At 48.3% G+C, this 20,225-nt stretch overlaps 1 protein-coding gene across 2 annotated transcripts in view; it reads right to left on the reverse strand.

The window, feature by feature from the left end:
* The window catches only part of ANO2 (anoctamin 2), a 395,453-nt gene that overhangs the window by 222,525 nt on the left and 152,703 nt on the right, over nucleotides 1-20,225 (reverse strand). For both annotated transcript variants that reach the window (XM_054444248.1, XM_054444249.2), the window contains one exon: nucleotides 14,801-14,865. In XM_054444248.1, the coding sequence (XP_054300223.1) occupies nucleotides 14,801-14,865 (65 nt within the window). The remainder of the gene's footprint in view (nucleotides 1-14,800; nucleotides 14,866-20,225) is intronic.

Genomic DNA, 20,225 nt, shown 5'->3' on the forward strand with positions numbered 1-20,225 from the left:
TGTCAGAGACTTCTCTGATGTCACTCCCTGGGCCTTTCACTGAGTTCTCCACCCTCTTCCTAAACCTCCTCCCTGAGCAGGACAAATTAAATGAAAGAAGGGCTGGGAAGTCTCCACCAATGCCTTACAACCAAGGAGGAGCCACACTCCCCAGACATGTTGTTCAAGAGAAGTGCTCTGGTCCCTGGAATCCAAGAAGTCAGAGAAGCCTCCTGGAAAAACATCAACTGGAAAAATCCATTGCCAACCAGCCCTTCACCAGGCCTCTCCCCTGCCGAGTTTGCTCATTGCTTGAAGTCTGCAACTCATCAGTTGTTTATGTTCCTAACCCCCAGTTCAGGGGCACCTGCAATTTAATTTGAGCCATGGATAGACAGGGCTGCTCTCTGCTGGAGTTGCAAGAGCATAAACAACCTTCTGGGCTGAACTCTGCATGGCATTCCCCAGCTCCACCCCTACCCTGGACCTATAAATACCATCTATCACTTTCTAAGATCACCTCCAGCAGGCCCAGACAGTGGTAACTTGTCCCCAAGGCTGGAAGATGTCACTTGAAATGAATGGAAAGAGAGTAGCTGGGATGGATTGGTAAAGACAGGGGATGAGAGGGAAAAGGGGTGAAGGCTTAGGGTTATTGGAGGAGGGAGGAGGAAAAAGTTCAAGAGGACCAGTGAGAGGCTTAGAGGGAGAAACATGCAGCTAGAAAGCCTGGGGATAAATCTTCAGTCCCCTGACACTGGGACACTGGGGGACAGCAAAGAGGGGTCACAGGGTTGAGCATGTTTGAGCTCATTCACCACAGGAAGCCCACTTTGTGTCTCATCCTTCTTCACTACTCACTGGTCCTGCAAGCCCATGCTGGAGGTTACTGTCACTTCTCATAGACAGAGCACCCCATATTAAGTTCATCACTCACTGACCACCTATAGGTGACACACCATTGGTTTATGTCACTGGTTGTGCAGATAAGAGCCCCAGTTACCATGAAGAGCAAATCTTGAAGGCAATATCCAATGGCAACAAGACAAGGGAGCCCTTCCAGTCCTCTTGTACACACACACACACACACACACACACACACACATACACACACATACAAGCACACATACACGGTTCCCATGCACCACCCCTACGTGACAACTCAAAGCCATTTGGAGCAGCAGTCCCCAGGCTGGGCCCCTGGGCCTTCCCAGAGAGTATCCTGGCCTTCATGCCAGGTCCCCTTGCCATGCAGCTGCCATCTACCCTCCAGGCCAGCAGCCCCGGAGATGCCACGCAGACTTTTCCATTCATCGTCCAGAGCTCCTTAAGTGCCTCTGATATACACCATGTGTCCCAACAGGAAAACACATACTCATCAACTCTACAAAACGCTCCAGATGTGATCAAAGCCAGAGAGGCAAAAGAAAACAGAGATGGGGGTGTTCAGGAAGGGGGAGAGGCTGGGGGAGAAGCAGCGAGAAATCCAGGGACTTGGTTGAGGGGACGGGGGCGGTGCCCCTGGGGTGGTGCTTCCAATGGATGAAGTCTGCAACTAGGTCCAGACTCCTTGATTCCAATCCCTGGTTCAACTTGACCCCCCTGTGAGATCCTAGGCCCTGCCCCCAGACCAGCTTCAGGATTGAGATTCTATCTCTGAAGAACCATAGAAAGTTAGTCCTGGAAGGAATGCACTAGAGCACCTGGCCTACCCTTCCTTTTTAGGTGAGGAAGGTGATGTGTAAGTAGACCTACCTGGAGTGTCATGCACCACCTCTGACCCCACACATCCCGGGTCAGTACTGTCTGTATTAAACTTCGGTGGGTTACAGTGGCACACATTAAAGGCCCTTCATTTGAAAGAGGCCTCAGACATGATATCCCTGTCCCCTTGCCTCCTTAGCTCTATCAGAGGATTTCAGTCCCTTACAGAGTGAGAGGATGAGCCTGGATGGCTTTTAAGACCCCTCCCAGACCTAAAATTCCTAAGCCTTCAAGATCTATGGCAAGCCCCCATCACTTAAGGAAACAGGGCTGTTTTGCTCCAAAACCTCCTAGAGTCCCTTTGCCATCACAGCTGCACATCCGATCATATTCTCCGCCTCCCCACCACCTCCCCGGGAGTTGTCTGCATGTCTCATCAACACAGTGCTCTTCCCTTAAAGTGGGGCAAAGCAGTTAAGATAATAGGCTCTGGTGTCAAACTGCCTGGGATTTGGGGCAAGTGACCTGTCTACTCTGTGTCTCATCTTGAAAATGATGGGGACCAGGATTGTGCCAAGTTCATAGAGTCACCATGACAATTCAATTAGATCATGCACACAAAGGGCATGGTAAACTGGTCCTTGATGAGCGCAGGCTGAGTGATATGTTCACAGCAGTCATTCACATTCCCATTAACACAGCCACCATAGGTGAGCAGGGAGAGATGCTTCATGTCCGCTGAAGCACAACTGGTGAGACCATAGGTTAGTTATGATGTCAGGGGGATGAGGAGAGGAAGCGAAAAGAGGCTCTGGGCTCAGAGTCATGATGGCCAGGCTGCCCACAAGTCCTTCTGAAGGACAAAGGGCACATAGGAGGAAACCATCCTGTTAGACACAAAAAGCACAATCCCAGTTCCTTTCCAGTGCCCCAGCCAGAAGAACCGCTGATCCTTCAACTGATGACAATGGGCCATACCAGCAACACCCACACACGGGCACTCACATAAGCCAAACCTTTCAATGATGTACCCTTTCCTTAGGGTACGGTCCAAAATCCCTAACCAGCCCAAAAGCTCCTCCGTGACCTGGCTCCCCACAAGCACCTCCGCTACAGAGCTGAAGCTCCAGCATCCCAGTGCCCTCCCCCAGCAGTGGGGCATACACATGGTGGAGAAGCCAGACTCAGGAGTTCAGATCCTACCTCTCTCACCAACCATGTGACTTTGGGCCACTTAATAATCTCTTTGCGCTTCAATTTCCTCTTCTGTATAACGAGGATGGTATTATCTATCTCGACGGGGTGTTGTGAGTTAGCAAATGCCAAGGGGTAGAACAGTGCCTGCCACACAGCAAGCATCTAACTGTTAGCTGTTGTCATTATTTTCCTCATCTTTGCCTGGATCATTTTTTTTTTACCCATCCAGCAAATCTTATTAGTTTAAATGTCGCTTCCTCAGAGAGATCTCCAATTAGGTTGGATGGCCTTATATCTCCATTCCCATTACACTTCTGTCCTCCTCTCTAGTAATCTCTGTCACACTTCCGGTTAACTATGCACTGTCTCCCCTGCTAGGTCATAAGCTCTGTGAGGTCAGACCCAGCTGGACCATAGGTCCAGATGTGCCCGAAACAGTCCTGCCTTTTACCTGTCGTTGCACTGGGGCAGACTGGATTTGTGTCAGTAAATATTAACTCCTATGCTAGCCTTCCCAGCTCCATGGATTTGTGCTTGGCCACATGACTTGCTTTGGCCAATGGAATGCTAGCAAATGTGATGTCAGCAGGTGCCGCAAGAAGTACTTCATGTTTTCCTTCTTTCCTGTTGGGTCTCTGTGAGTCTCTGTGAGCAGAATGTGTCCCAGAAGCTGTTGAATCTAAGCAAAATGTGCAGACCTGGGGCAAACTAAACACAATCCACAGCCCAGAGCCAGGCCCAACTAACTCTCAGCCTGAAACAGAGCTTTCCCATTCAACCCAAAGACACATGAACACAATACAGAAATGACCTTTGTTATAAGCTGCTGACCTTGGGATGGTTTGATATGCAACATTAATGTAATAATAGTTAACTAGCACACACAACATCATTATTAATAGCTCTCACTTTCACTAGAAAAAGTATCCCCAGTAGGATGATAAATTATCTAACTGCCCACCATCAGTCCATATCTATCTTGTTTATCACTTTAACTCCAGCACCTAATACAGCACCTGGCACAGAGAAGGTGCTCTATGAATAGACTGGATTAAGTTGAACTGAACTATATGTTTGTTTTTTGTTTTTGTTTTTGTTTTTGGAGACGGAGTCTAACTCTGTCACCCAGGCTGGAGTGCAGTGGCACGATCTTGGCTCACTGCAACCTCTGCCTCCAGGTTTCGAGCAACTCTCCTGCCTCAGCTTCCCTAGTAGCTGGGATTACAGGCGCCCGCCACCACACCCAGCTAATTTTCGTAGTTTTAGTAGAGACAGGGTTTCGCCATGTTGGCCAGGCTGGTCTCAAACTTCTGACCTCAGGTGATCCGCCCACCTCGGCCTCTCAAAGTGCTGGGATTACAGGCGTGAGCCACCGTGCCCAGCCTGAATTATATATTTCTTAAATCTCTTTCGTAAAACATCAAGTCTGTCCCACGTGGATGCTGAGAGGTCTGAGTCTGGGGGCTCTGCCTCCTTTTTCTTTTGTATCGTCCCCATAGAGATGCTCCTGATGCTGCTAGTCGGCTGCCAGAGCATCGGAGACCCAACCTTCTTAATCCACAGAAGTCAAAAGAGCTAGTTTTTCTAAAAGGGATGTGATCTCATGGGACTGGACAAAGAAGAGATCACTGCAGGATGAACAAAAGGAGAGGGACAGAAGCACAGTAAGAGAGATCTACGCGAGGCACCAGCTTGGGCTTTCAGGAGATGCAGTGCCTCTGAGTAGGGCAGGGACACCCTTAGTACATGGCTGACTCGCTTCTCTCTGCCATGCAGCTTGCCTTCCTGCCCCAGGGCTGAGGACTGGGCAGAATGTCAGCCTAAGTAATTGCTGCCATTTTATTAGAATTGATGACAGCTGGAAATCATACCACTGCCCTCATCCAGACTAAAATGCTCAAATGAAAAGTTAAAAATCCCAGTCCTCCGATCCCCTGTCTCTCTTAACTAGGTTCAGTTGAATGTGGACTCTATGAAAGAAACCAGTAAGGCTGAGCCTACATCTCTGAGGGTTTCCCGAGTCCCTGCCGCAGGCTGAGTGACTAAGGCTGAGCTCCCCAGTCTCCTTCACGGCTGAGCCAACCAATTTGCCAGAGGCAGGCAGTAATTCCTGGCAGCTACCCAACTGTCAACATCTTTGAAAACCTTGAGATAATCCCAAGAAGGTACTAGAAGACAGCAGTCTCCCAGGCAGGAATCTTGAAGGTTTGTGTATTTTTTTTTCCTTTCTTATGTTTGTGACTTCCAGACCCACAAAATGCTGTGATTTTCCGTTTCTAAAACAGAGGCATGTGCCTATACAAAAAGCCTAAGCATGCCGGGCTAATTAAATTTAGCTATCTTGCGGTTGTTGTTGTAACGTGTGTTCCGCTGATGTTATTCAGTGTGTTAGGACGTTTTCTGTTTATGTTGGTTACATAGCCAGGTGGTGTGGGTGGAGAACATCACTCCAGGGAATATTATTAGGAGGACTGAGGTGCTCAGGGGTTCCAGGGACACATGGTCAAACAGTGGCTCCCGGGATCAAACAGTTGAGCTGTGTCCCTGGTAACTTACAGGATGCCAGTCCCCTTGCTCCTTCTAAGGCAAGATCAGTCCCTCAGGTCTACCTGAGATCTTGATTCCCACAGACAGAACTGCAGCTGCCATCATGCAGCCTAGAGATTTTGTAGAAGAGATGCAACTATACGGACAGAAACTTCAACAGGTCTGCAGGGGCTGAATGACTTGCCCAGAGACTCTCCAGGAGAGATGAGGGAAGAACTGAAACTCCTTGTGCCCACTCTTACCTGCCCAGCTGGGAATACAATGAGACCCGAAACCCTTCCTTAAAACCTCTGTTTTTCCACCTGCCTAAATTCCAGAGAAAACACCTGAGATCCTCTCCTGAAGTTCCCCCACCATCATGTCCCTTGTCTAGCTCAGCCCCGGTGCTTTCTTCTCAGTCATTCTTCTGCCTTAGCCCCTTCTCAAGTCTCTTCTCTCAACATTTCCTGACCAAGAATGCTTAAATCCCAATCTTGTAAATCCCCCAACCATATTTCTTCTCTCCTTCAAATCTCTGCTTCCTGCTTAAAACTCACCTATCTCGTAAGTCTCATTTTTGTGTAATCTGCTACCCTGAAGCCACTTACTAAGCCCTTCAAAGCCTCTCCCTACCTTGCCCAGCACTGCTACACACAGCTTTGTGTATTAGTTACCTGTTGGAAGCTATTTGACAGCTCTGTGACCTACCCGAGAAGTTTTCTTTTGTGAGTACCTTGTGTCCCATCAGTACCCTTCAAGCTCCCATTTTCCCCCTTCTTTGAGGCTTCAACACCACACCCAGTACAAAGCTCTGCATTCAGCAGATCCTGATGCAGGGACTGACTCTTGCGCTGTTAACAGACTCAGAGCTCTATTTTTAAGAAAAATATCTGATAGGGTGGATTTTTCATGACGTCCCCAAACAAGCAAGGGGGGCCAAAATACAGCTCTTCATAGTGAGGGCCCCCTGCTGTAGCATCCTCACTCCGGTCCCATTGCTGGGGCCCCTTGAACTTCAGAAACATCATTTCACTCTCACTGGGAAGCAAAAACAGACATTTCCAGCACAAAAGCAGGCCCTCTACAAGCTCCCCCACCCAACAGAAGCCAGACTCCAGGATGAACCGTGGAAGCGTCTTACTTTGCGCACAGTGCTAACTTGCTTGGGTGTCTGGTTGCCGAAGCTGCAACTGAGACAAAGCAGTAAATTAGAATTGGGAACAGAAGCTACTCAGTTGACAAAAGCAAGAAGTGACAGCTGACAATCTGACAACATGGAAGGAGTCAGAAAAAAAAAAAGATCATAAAAAATAGAAATGAAAAATCAAAAACATGGCATTCTGGGGTTGCTGAACAGAGGCCCTGAGAGTGATATGTTACTCCTGCTAGGCACAAAGAGGGATGTTCATAAAGATGGCCCCTTCATAAGCCAAGGTCGACTATGGTCAGCATGCAGCCCATACCAGAAGAATACACCATGGTTTTCCCTGGGAGATGGGTAATTGAAGGGATTAACTCTAGAGGGCTGGAACCCCAGCTAGCCTGACATCCGCTGAATGGAACTCCGTGGCACCTTTAGCTACAGAGTACTGTGAAAAAAATAAAAGTTTCTAGAGTTAGACAGGCCTGGGTTTGAATTCCAGATGAGCTTGCTCTGTGGCTCTGGGAAGCCTTTACTTCACTGAACTCAGTATCCTTGCCTGTGAAATGAAGATAAGAATACCCACCTCACAGCGTCGCTGTGAGGCACAGAGGTCACAGACAGAAAATGCATATAGTGTATTGATTTACAGTAATACAATATGATTATACAATATTTGTCAAAGCTCTTAAGCTAAGGAACCATATGAAATTCCACCACTTTAATGAATACTATAATTTCCCCCACAGGGAGTCGATAAATTTGTATTTATTTAACTAGACCTACAGCCATCATCACAGTATTTGTACAGCTCTTCATCTGAATCCTCACAGTAATACTGTGGGCAGGTAGCACAGGTGCTATCATCCCTATTTCATAGCTGAGAAAATTGAGGCTCAAGAGAGAATGACTTGCCCAAATATTATATCAACTGGAAACAAATCTGGAGGTAAAACTGAGTTCTTTTCACTCTTAACTCACTGTTCCTGGTCTAAAGAAATGTCCCTGGGCAGGTGGGTCAGGGTGTGATGAACACATACACAGGCACATTATCCATCTTTTGACTGTCAGCCTCACTCCTTCTCCATTTTGTTCTGAGAATAGGGAACTCTTACTTGTTTAAGTCCAACTTTATAAAGACACTTCTCCAAATCCTTGATCACATTACTTTTCCTTCTGTGAAACAATTCCAGCCTGGTTATGTTTTCTTTAGGTGTGATGACCTAAGTCAGACACATGGGAGGTTTTACCACGATTCGGTAAATCACTGAGTGATGCAATCCTAGTTTGGTTTTAAAATGTATTCTGAGAATTCGAGGGGTCTGTGGTGCTGCATCACATCACACTGATGTTTCTAGAAAGAGTTACAATCATCCCCAAAGATCTCTGCCTGATGCATAGCTGATACCTCTGAGCCCATCATCACAAATGGCTAGTCGAGGGCCAATTTTCCCTCGTGATCTTTTCCATATGTTGTTTTCCTACAGCCTCACAGCTACTTTCTATAAATTTTCTCCATCAGCCTGTCCCTTTATTTCCCAGAAAACCCAGTGGTCATCTGCAAGCATGGAGATTTCACTTTGAACTCAAGCTCCTTGAGAGTGGGGTCATGCTTACATCATCTCCGTATCCCCACAACCAGTGTCTGGATAATGCAAAATATGTGATGGCTTAACTGCTTCAGCGAGGTGTATGTAAGGCTCCTCCTCTTCCAAGTTACCCCACCAGTGAGTCCCAAGAAGGACGATCACAATGATAAGGCTGTGTGGGGAACACATGTTGATATGAAAATGCAGAAAGGCCTAGGAGTATTTGGGGTGTGGGAAAGAAAGCTTAGGTATATGAGCATTGTTGTGGACACAATTGTTATTTTCAAATATTTAAAGGGTTGACCTATACAACAGGGTACACTTGTTCTGTGCAGTTCCAGGAAGCAGAACTAAGACCAAAATGAGGGAATTCAGCAGTTTTCCTTCTAGTTTCATGACTTCCTACGGGCTAGATATGCCCAAGACAGAAACAAACTGTCCCAGAGATAAGGTGCTCCCTATTCCAAGAAAAATCAAGCAGAAGCTGGGCATTTGCTAGATGAATATGCTGCAAGAAAAATTCTTCATTCCTTCCTTCCAGGGCCAGGTATCCAACTGTCTGACCTCTAAGCTTCATTTGCCTCTGTGAGGCTATGGTTTGTTCCTAGAGGTTCTGGATAATTGAAAGCTTATTGTACAACAGAGCCAAGACAGCACAAACATATAGCTTGTCATATTTTTCAGACTAATATCAGCTGTTCCTTCCTGGGGCATGACATAAGCTGATCAAGGAGGCAATGAGCTGCTGCCAGACAGCTCCTTCCTTCCCCAGCTCTGCCCTGGAATTCCAGGTGGCCATGGGGAACTTGTGGAGCCTCTTGGTGCCTTGGGATCCACCATCCATACCATGCGGCTGATAAGACAGGAGGGAGGATGAAAAGTTTAAAACAGGAGCCACCATCTCTGGAAGGCTGTTGTGAGGCTAGGAGGCCACCCTCAGAAGACCAACACAGTCATTAGCTGCCACCTTGAACTGGAGCTGGTAGCATTTTGAACTGGAGCTGGTAGCATTGTACTCCAACTCCTGTTTCCATTGGTCAACCACAAGACCAACAGCCTTCCCTCCGAAAGGGTACAATTGGAGGAGAGTGGCACTCCATGGAGGAAATGAGAGAAAGGAGACTGGGGCAGAGCCTTTCCACAGCTTGATGGGATTAACAGCATGACTTATATGACTTATATCCTGATCTATAAAATGGACCAGAATGTAATGGCACGGAACATAATCATCCTTGTTTCTGCCTCACCTCAACCAGCTGTTGCTGCTTTTCTCTGTCTACCCTTCTCGCACACCCTCAGAGGTAAAGGAAGAATAGTCTTCAGGCCTATGAGGTATGATTTCCTTTCAGGCTGCAAAATGTTTTCCAGCTAAACCCAACCATCAAATGATAAGACCCATGCAAATGCCATGGTGCTGATCCCACGTGTCATCTCTCCTTAGCTTCCCTTCATACATCCAGCCTCATTTCCTTCCAACCCTGGATTGCCTGCTAATTCGTGGGGCAGAGCAAGGGACTTGGGCCAGGTTGGCAGGGAATCCTTACAGACAAGGTCTGCAAGCCAAGTTCTTGATCTCACCACTCCCAATCAACAATGAGGAAGGATCTGGCTTTGAGTCAATGTGATTTTCAGTCATTAATATCAGGCTAAACTATAAATCCTTATACAGGGCAGTCCAGGCTGGTGATAAAGACACACTCTTTCACCTCCGTTGTCCTTCAGAAAGCAACATTTCTGATTCAAGGGCCACCTCTTCCAGGAAATCTTGTCTTATTCCTCCAGCAGCAATTACTCTTCAAATGTGATCCCATACTGATAGGTTTGAACATTATTATAGTCCTGAGAGCCCTCACTATATCCTGTCTTGCACACATCTGTCTCCCTACATAACTCCTAGATCTTAAAGGCCATAAGCTCTCCCTTCATCGTTGTTACGCCTCCCCATGCTGCCAAGCAAAGAGACTTGCTCACTGTAAGCATCAGTGAATATGTATTGTGTCGAGCTGAATTGCCTTTCTCAATCCCAAAGAAAAATCAAGGAGAAAGCAGCAGGGCTAAGGAAATAAGTAATCACGGATTGATCAACGTTTTTCTCTCTCCAGTCCCTCCTCTAACCCAGCTGTGGCCTGGCCAGTCCTTACCCAGCCTGGCCTAAGAACATGGCCTCCTCGGTCTCCCTCCGGGGGCGCTCAGATGGCTCACAGTTCAGGAGGGTGGAAGCAGAGCCCAGAGACAAGGAGGGATGGATCAAACCACACAGTCTCTGGTGGCAGTGCTGGGGAACCCTGGCAAGGATGGTGACCTGTGCCTTGCAGTAGGAGGGAGATCCCATTCGTGGCATGTCAGACTAGAGAGGGCGGGTAGAGATGTGTAGCAAGGTTGGGGCACAGTGCCACCCAAGGGCTCCTGAAATGGTAACCCCACAGAGATCACTCTCAGATCCTCATGGAAGCTGTTCCATATCTCAAGGCTCCAAGCTGGGACATTTCTAAGAGAACTCCAGAGCTTCCACATGGGTGGGCTTCATGCCCAGGACCTGACTTTAAGTGCAGGAAGCCTCACTCATGAAGTGAGCACCCTTGGAACAGGTGGGAGTGAGTAGGGACCATTACCCCTCTTCAGACTGCAGGCCTAGTTTGGCACAGTGAAGCTCCCCATGCATTATCCCCTTGGTGAACTCCCACAAGTCAACAGGTTGCAATCCCTCTGAGCTGAGTCCAGTTCTAAAACCCTCTCTTTCCCATGCTGTCACAGGCAGGCAGTGGCAGCTGCTTTAGAATAAACTTTTTGTACATAAGTTTCAGCAGAGTATAGTCAGAAGGGAAATCACACTCAGAAGATGCTTAAGACCTATTGTTTTGTCTCATTCATATCAAAACGTCCAAGCTAAGAAAATCAGCCCGGGAGCAGATATTAACTTTAGTAAAAAGACAGATTACGGCCCTGACTAGTACTGGGTCAGACCTCTACAAATCGAAAAGGCCTCCAGTCCCCAAGTTTTCCCAGAAAATAAGGGCTGTTTTCCTCCTGGGTTTTAGAGCATTGAACCAGAGAAGTGCAGGCAGAAATGTCCTTCTCCAGCTGTGAGGACCCTCTTCCAGCTCCCTAAAGGACTAGAAGAGCCATTTCACTCTAGCTCAGGAGTCATTCCTCATATTATCAGCCACAAGCCATGTTTCTGACAGGGCACAAGTGCTGCTGGCTGGAAGTGCCCAGGAGGTCTTCTGGATTGGGGTGCACTCACTCATCAAGGTTCCTGCTGGATACCTCCCTAGGGAACTTTCCAGAGAGTTCTCACACACATACTCACACACACACTCACCCTTACACACAATCGCTCATTCATACACACTCATGAACACACTCTCTCACACTCACACTCTCACACTGACACACACTCATGAACACACTCATACCCACTCACGCACATACACTCACACTCACCAACACACGCATGCACACACACACACACTCATTCACACGCTCATACACATACACTCCCCTGCTCACACTCACATACTCATGCACGCTCATACTCACACACACACACCCTCACATATACGCACACTCTCCCAGACACACGTATTCTCTAGCACACACACACACTCTCAAACTCTTACACATACTCACACACATGCACTCACACACACCACTCTTGCACACACACACAAACTCACAACACAGAGACACACTCTCACACGAACACATTCTCACACTCACACACACACTCAAACACTCTCATACAGGCTCACACACACACTCAGGCCTGCAGGCCCGTCTCCAGGGCAGAGGCAGGATCGGGAGGAGAGCCCTGCGGGGCTGGAGGCCATCAGCAGTCTCACAGTGCAGCCTGCTGGGCACGAATGACGCTGCAGCCGGGTGGAGGCAGGGGCCAGGGGTGCAGGGAAGGGCATCTTGCCTCCCCTCTGTCGACTTTCAACATCCAGGAACGGTGTCTCAAACCCCAAGACTCAAAATGAGGCCTGAAGGCCTGTGGAAAGGGAAGGAGAGCTAGTCCCGGGGCCTTCCACATACAAACAGGTCTCCCGCCCCATGAGCTCTCAATGGCTCGCACAGAGGTTTTAGAATCTTCCAAACAGTTGGCACAGAGGAGGAGCACCAGGGCTCCAGAGGAGGAACAGAAGCTTGGCGCTATAAATGAGGAGCTGAATACCCAAAGAAATGGGTGGGAAAGACCTTGGCCAGGCCTGTGCATGAATTATCATGTTCCGCCTGTGCCAGATTCCCCTGCTCCGTCACTCTTCCAACACAGACCATATGAGGGCAACTTCTCCGCGAGGCACACGGAGGGTGCCATGCATGGTAGTAAGTAGTCACGGAGCAAAACTGTCACGGTGTGGGGCCTGTGATGGCTCAGGAAGGGAGCCACAGGCTGGACTCTGCAGGCAGGTGGGCCCCGACAGGAGGTGGGAGGAATGATAGAGAGCAAGTGGCAAAAGAGAGAACTAGTGCTGAAGAAGAATCCCCAAGACTCAGAGTCAGACTGGGGAGTGGGAAGTGACAGTGAGGCCAGTCAGGGATTACTGAGTTATGAAGAGGAGGAAGGAGAGGACTTGGACAGAATCGGGGAAAGCAAGTTGGGACCATTTGGTAAAAGAGCGTAAAATGAGGAGTTTTGGTGTGCTCACCGAGTCTAAGTAGCTGCTCCCTGCACGCTCCAGCCCACATTTCTCTCTACAAGTTATCCAGGTACTTGCCCACTTCTGCCCCTAGTGCTCCCCACCACCAGCCCTTCCATCACTTCTCTTTCCAGCAGTTTCTTGAAGTCAGAGAGTTCCTTATGCCACTGGGATGACAACCACCATCACCATCTGCCTTGGCTCCTCACACACATGCTGCCCAGCGCCCCATTCTCCTGAGGCTCCTTCCTCCTCTCCCTCCTGACCAAGACTTGGCTTTGCCCAGGGGCCGTGGGAGTGTTCCAGGCCATCTGATCTGTGAGGAGCTGTAGACAGCCTCCGGCCCTGCTCCAGTACACCGTGCCCTGTCTAGACAGATTTGAGCTCTCCATCCTCAGGAACCGCCAGGCCCCGGAGCAGGGCTCCGCTCCAAAGGCAATACTTCCCCTGCAGGTGAGGCTGCTTTGGTGGCCAAAACCGAGTGCATATTGGAGCCATTTCCCACTTAGCTGGCGGCGCGTCACCTGAAGTCTCTGGTGGAAAAAATAGGGCTCTCTGGTAGGGAGAATTTTTATTTTTTAATCATACTTAAAAAAAAAAATGAGTAGTTGGAGAAAACAGGCGACAGAGTGGGTGGCCACTTGAGATCCAGAGAGAAAGATCAAAGCCCACCAAGAATGGAATGATCAGCCTTGGTGTGGCCCAGAGAACAATCTAGGTGGCCCATGCCGCATGAAAGGCAGCCAGGGGACGGGAGACAGGGTGAAGGCGCCTGGTCACAGGCCCCGCATGTCCCTGCTCCCCCACCCAAGACCTTGGTTCACGGTCCTCAGCTGGAACAAACACCTGCTTCCAAGAGACATCCAACCAAGCTCTGTCCGCTGGGAGGGCTGCTGCATCTCTGTGTAGGAGGTGAGCTGCCCAAACTCTGGCCTCCACGCGGCTTTCTCTTTCCAAGAAGAAGCTGGAATTCCTCCCTCTAGACTCGATTCTCCTGGCCACTGCCCCTCTCACAATCCCAGCCCAGGGCAACCAGCCAGGAACACACTCTATTCTCAGGCTGACGAATTCGCTCATTAGGTGACTTCAGGGCAGTGAGTCCACCACGTCCACCATGGAGCAGCCTCCTCCTGCAGGCTCCAGCAGCCCATCTTTTCCAAATGAGCACATTCTACGATGTGAACTCACAGATCCCTCAGCTCAGCCTCCCAAGTTAGGACAACGAGGACCCTGAAGATCAAAGAGGAACTGGGGCTTGCCCAAAGAAATGGTAGCACTTAGTGGCCAGGCCCGGACCAGAACTCATGTCTCCAGACTCTCAGCCCAGTGCTGTCACACAGTGCTGCCGCCCAACATTCCAGCCAGAAGATTGAGTTTCTAGAGCCCTGAACCCATTTTAAACTAGTCAGACCTACGATATTCCAGTAAGTTATTTCAAAGGACTTTTCACTAATGTTCAACAGAAGCTGGGGAAATGTCCAAGGTGCCAGAAAACAGGACATCATTCTGTGACAACACAGAAGGGAGGAATCCCAGGGCCTAGTCTCTCCTCCTTTCTAATTTGGAAAAGCCATAAAAAGTCCACATTCTGTCAGGCCAGCCAGCATATTCCCCATGTGATTTGCCAAATCCACCCTTTCCTGGATCAACGCTGGCACTTGGGCATAACCCAAGAATCTGCTTCATCCAGGTTCTTCTCTAGGACAAGACTAAGGAAAAGAAATGAGACAGCTCCATGCACCCCTCCCAGAGAACAGGCAGGGAAAGAGACCACAGTGTTGAAGACCTCAAGGTGGAGGTCATGGTCTATCCGTGTACAGTATTTTTGCCCCACACAGCCTCCATGTCGCTCCCATGTCCCCAGCTGCTTCCCCACCCATGAGACACAGAGGAAGGGATCATAGAAGCTAGAAAAGAAGATCCCTCCACTTAAGCAAAGGACTGTCAGAGTCAAAAGGTTTATGATACATCTTTCAGGACTTGCATCTCCAGGATACTTCCAAAAGTTCCCTACCACCTCTTACCTGATGAGGTCAATAGGTTGGAACTTATAGAACACTCCATAGCGCGCCCATTCTTGATATAGCAGCTAAACAAAGAAAATAAGGAAAAAGGTTAGAGGTAAAGATGGGAAACTTCACCTGATTTTGTCCATCCTAACAAGTCAGATTTTTATCCCCAAAGTACAGCTTCTAAGAAATTCTCATGAGACATCTACGGGGAGATGTTCAGAATCGGGAGGCTATGGAAACTGGCTTCTCCTTCCCCAAACTATAGAGATGAACCTTATCACACTCTGAGGCAGTCCTGCACCTGATTAGCAGAACCCTGTCTTCTTTATTCCCACATCTTGCCTAGTCCAGCAAAATGAGCCCTAATGTTCATGATTCACTCATTTAACAAGTATTTATTGACATCTCCTTATGTGCCAGGCACTGTCCCCACGCTGGATACAGCAGTAAGCCACAGTCTGCTTACACCCTGGTGTGGAGAGATAAATATAAACATATAAACAGATAAGATTTTGAAATCTTAATGAAGAAAAATTAATCAACGTCAGGGAGTAGAATGTGAAGGAAGGGAGAGGAGTAGCGTGCTGTTGTAGACAGGATGGCCAGGGAAGGCCTCTCTGAGGAGGTGACATTGAGCTGAGACACAAAGGAAGTGGGGAGGGTGTCCCAGGCAGGACACTCTTCTTGTGCAAATGCCCCAAGGCAAGTGCATATGGTACATCCTAGGAAGAACAGGGAACCAGTGTGGCAGGGGCAGAGTGAGCATGGGGAGAACTTGGGAGACAGAGTCAGAAAGAACCAGGATGGCCAGATCTCTTGGGGATTTGCAGGCCATGCTAAAATCTTTGTATCAACCCTGGATGAAATTTGGATTTTGAAGGAAGCCACTGGGAGATGTGCAGTAGAGGGCAAAACAATCTGACTGAGATTGCAGAAGTCTCACTCTGGCTGCTGTGTGGAGAACAGACTGAGAGTGATCAGAGGCATAGGGAAGTTATTGGAATGGTCCAGGGAAGAGATGATGATGGCTTGCACCATGGGGGCAGCAGCAGATATAGTAAGAACTAGTTGATTCTGCTTAGATTTTAAAGGTAAAGCCTATAAGATTTACTGCTGGATTGGATGTGGGATGAGAGTAAATAAGAACTTGGCCTGAGCCACTGAGTCATGGTGATGCCTTTTATTGAAATGAGAAAGACTGTGGGAAGGACAGGTTAGTGGGGGTGGAATCAAGAGCTCACTTGGGGATGCATTTTTTGAGATGCTCTTTGGGTATCCAGGGGCATGGTGAGCAGCTAGATATAAAAATCTGAAGTTCAAAGAAGAGTCCAGTACATTTGAGAGTTATTGAAGAGGAGGCAATTTGTAAAGTCATTAAATGATTGATGTCATTGCCAAAGAAGAGATAGTAAGTATAGAAGAAGCCTGAGGTCTGGGCCCTGGGCACGCCACCATTTAGAGGTCAAGAGGGTGATGAAGAACCAGTAAAGGAGAGAGAAGGAGCGGCCCAGTGATGTGGAGGAGAACCAGAAGTGTGTGGCATCCAGGAAGCTAAGGGGAGAAAGGATTTCAAACAAAAGAAGATGACAAGCTGTGTCAAATGTTGCTAATGGGTCAGGTCAGATGAGCAGTGGCCAATGGACTCAGTGGCTTTGAGGTCACTGATCACCTTGACAAGAGTGGCTCTAGGAGAGGGGTAGGGGCAAAACCAAACACATCAGGCCAGGCCATCTTGGAATATTTCTGCAGCAACTTTAGCAGGACTAGCATGTGTCTCACTAAACCTGTGTATCAATCCCAGTAAATAAAATCATTCATTAAAGGATCATCATTAGACCTCACCTACATATCCATGCTGAATCAATATCAGCATTTTATCAGATTATATGTCTAGAATTGACAGATTTATAATACAGCTGCTATTTTGTTACATTATTTATTCTCCTACCACATCACACACAATTCACGAGGAAATCTGTCAAGGAGAACCTACTCTAATCGGGTACTTCAGAAGCCCATCTGAACATCAGCCCTACAGGGAGCCATCCTGTTTACCTAAGAATCTTTAAAGACATGATATTAAAATGGAAATGAGAACCAGCGTTCTTGCTTAAGGGTGATAGACTTTTATTGTCACAATGTCTTCCAGCAACTGCAAAACAGGACCAGAGACTACATAGGCCCTGAAAGGGCAAACTGCACCAGCAGTTACCACCACTCGCAATGGAGGAAACCCAGATACAAAAAGGGGTTACTCAGTGCATGAAGGCAGAGGAAGATCTGAATTCATGAGCACTGCTCCTGCTCACTCCAGGGCAGTGGCTAACCTAATCTTATTCTTATTAGTACATCTCCTCCTCCCACATCTTGGGTGCTTCTACTGCCTGAGTTTTTACTCCCTCCCCTGGGCTCTCCAACACCTGGTTGTCATAGTGACATCATTTGTTGCCCAAAGGGAGATACGCTTGCGTCAGGAGGTGCAGACAGGGCACCCCCTCGAGAGTTATGGGACATCACTGTCTGCCTCATAGGCTCTGACCTCCAGAGCAAATTCCTCCCCAAGTCATATGTCCAGCCAAAACCTGAGCTTGAGAACACCTATCTGCCACTGCCCTGAAGGCAAAAACGAAAAATGTCCCAGGAACCCAGTATGGCCTCAACTGAGAGCTGACCTCAGAAGCCTTTTCCCTGGTTGAATCCCAGATCTGCTGAAAGAGACTTCCAGAAAGTCCCTCTCTCACCATGGTCTCTTCTAAACACAAAGATGTATCCACAGCTTGTGGATATAGATGAGGAGGAGCCAAGAGAACTATCTGGGCTTGATACAGAAAAGCTAGAAGCATACAGAGGAGGCGGTGATCAGTCAGCCCCTGAAACAGACAGTTAGAGCTACAGAGCACCAAAGCTGGGAGGCGGTGCAGCAATTACGCCTGGATGCCCAGGCCAGCTCACACGCCTTCTGTCACCTGCAGGGGAGGCAGGGAGGGAGGTGGAGAGTGCTGTAGAACCTTCCCAATCTTTAAGAAGGTTAGTCACACACAGTTAAGAGCAAGTGGATCATGCTGAACTCCAGCTTGCAGGGTCCCAGAAGGGACCAGCAGTCAGGGTGAAGGGAGGCACACTCTGGAGTCCTGCCCCATAAGGACCAGCATGGTGTGAGTAAAACACAAACACATAACAGTCCCTTTAAACTTGCAGAGTCTAGAGCCTTCTAATGCAGCTCTTAGTGAATCCACTTTCTCCCTTAGAGGTTCACCACGTCCTCTCTTCACCAACTGGCAAAGCTAGCAAATAAACCAGGGAGGGACTACTGCTCCTTCTTAATGGACAGTGCCTGATTCCAGAGCCCTGGATGTAATCCCAGATGTGTCTGTCTGCCCCAAGCCTTTACAGCAGGAACCATCCCACCTGATGGATCAGAGATAGAAGCAGCAAGTTTGGCTCCCCAGGGATCACATTTGACAGAGGTCATCAATTTAAGGATTTCACGAGACTATAAGGGAACTCAAGTGTTAAAAACCCTTTGCAACAACACTTTGCAATGCCAGAGAACATCAAGATGTGTGGGACTCACGGCCCTCCCTGAGGCCACAAGCTCCTCAGAGAGCAGCTAGACCTGAGACGGGCAGAAAGATGCTCTAGCCACCTTGGAGGCATTCAAGGGACGGGGCAGCCTGAATGGAAGAGACTTAGATTCTACTCCCAGATGCTACACTAACCTATTTGAACATTTTAGCAAGTAAGCCCACCTCTCTAGGTCTCAGCTTCTCCATACAGTAACATGAAAGTCCTGCAGCATGGCAAAATGAATCCTCAGTTGAAACCAAGAAGAAAAGTGCCTTTCTTGTCAGGAAGGCAAGTTTTAAACTGCAGGAGTGATTCTCTCCACAGTTTTCAGTGGGTCACTTACTAACTATCCACTAGGGAAGACATCCACCTGCAAAGGCTGGAAAATCCAGGACTAAGGGTTTCCAGAATGCTAAAGGAAGTCACATCCAAAGTTCTACTTTGCGTTCTCCCCTGTAAGTGGGTGAAGAAGCCACAGAGAGCCAGTGGGAGCCGGGCAGCCCTGAGCAGATGGTGACAGCCACTTCTCTGGGAATTTCCAGGACACTAGGCAGCTTTGGCAAATGGGGAACTAGGCAGCTGCTGGAAGCCAGGAGGGACCCATCTACCCCCAGGCTGCTCCCTCTTCCGGTTGTCCTGGCTTCTAGGAAGGCAGGAATTCCTTGTTCTCAAGAGGGAGGAAGCCTCTTCTTAACGACCCTCCAGGAGGGGAAAGAAAGAGACTTCCAGCCCCTACCTGGGGCTGAGTCACGGAAACTGCACAATAGCACCAGGTGAGCTTCAGGAGAGGGAGACTGACATTCTCTAGGGCCTCTTGGCTTGCCTAGAATCTGCCTGCAATGAGCCTGGGTCTTGGGGAGAACACGGGAACAGCCACAAATGGTAAGGAAGAGTGAAGGAGAACATCCAGGTCCTGGCAGGATGGGCAGGTAGGGACACCATGGCAAATAATCCCTAGAGGCCCCAGAGAGGCCACACTACACTGCAGCTCCCAAGCCTTCTCCATGTCCTCCAGCTCCAAATGCAAGGGAGTCCTTCCTCGCACCTAAGCAAAATGCTTCCTGCAACCACCATGAAGAACACTTGACGGTTATAATATAATGAAAACAAATAAATATGCAGCACACATTTGGGCGTTTTTGCTCTTTCTCCTTCAGGATATGTTGTAGGCACCACCCACATACCACTAAAACTACAGAAACAAATCTAGCCCTGTTGTGAGAATCTCTCTTGCTTAACAGAAGAGGCTGTGTCAACATGACCACACAGCACCAGCTGGGATTTGGACACTAAGGTTTTAGTCCTGACTTCACGAACATTCAGGGACATTAAAACCAGTCTTCTCTTCTGGCTAGGTATCACCAAGATTGGCCAGCAAGCCCAAGGAAAGGCCACAAGAAAGGGTCATCTTGTCCTTCAAAGACTTGTTCACCTTCACGAAGCGTCTTTCTGACATCAACTTTGGGAGTTATCCATGGAGATACAATTCCATCCTGGCTGGGCTCTCCCTGCCTCCTAGTTCCCACCTATTTTACCAGGTGGAGTGGACCCTGACTTCATTATATCAGCCAAAGAGAAACACTTTCTGATGGGAAAATTTTTTGTTAAAAGGCATTGCTGTGGTTAACAGTAATTTCATATCTTTCCAAAGACAAATACATATTTTTATATCTATAACATATATATTGTAAATAGTCCACAATTTACTTCTTCCATTAGTGCAGGCAACAGAAGGCTGACTGATCTCTCCTATGACTTGCTGTGTGTTCCTGGTCTCTGTAATGATCCTAGACAGGCTGGGGTCACCACCTGTTTTCTTAGGCAGGCAATGGATGGTGATCACCATTTAAAGGGAAGGAAGGAAAAATTA

The sequence above is a fragment of the Pongo pygmaeus genome, chromosome 10 (assembly GCF_028885625.2).
Source record: "Pongo pygmaeus isolate AG05252 chromosome 10, NHGRI_mPonPyg2-v2.0_pri, whole genome shotgun sequence".
Classification (NCBI taxonomy): domain Eukaryota; kingdom Metazoa; phylum Chordata; class Mammalia; order Primates; family Hominidae; genus Pongo; species Pongo pygmaeus.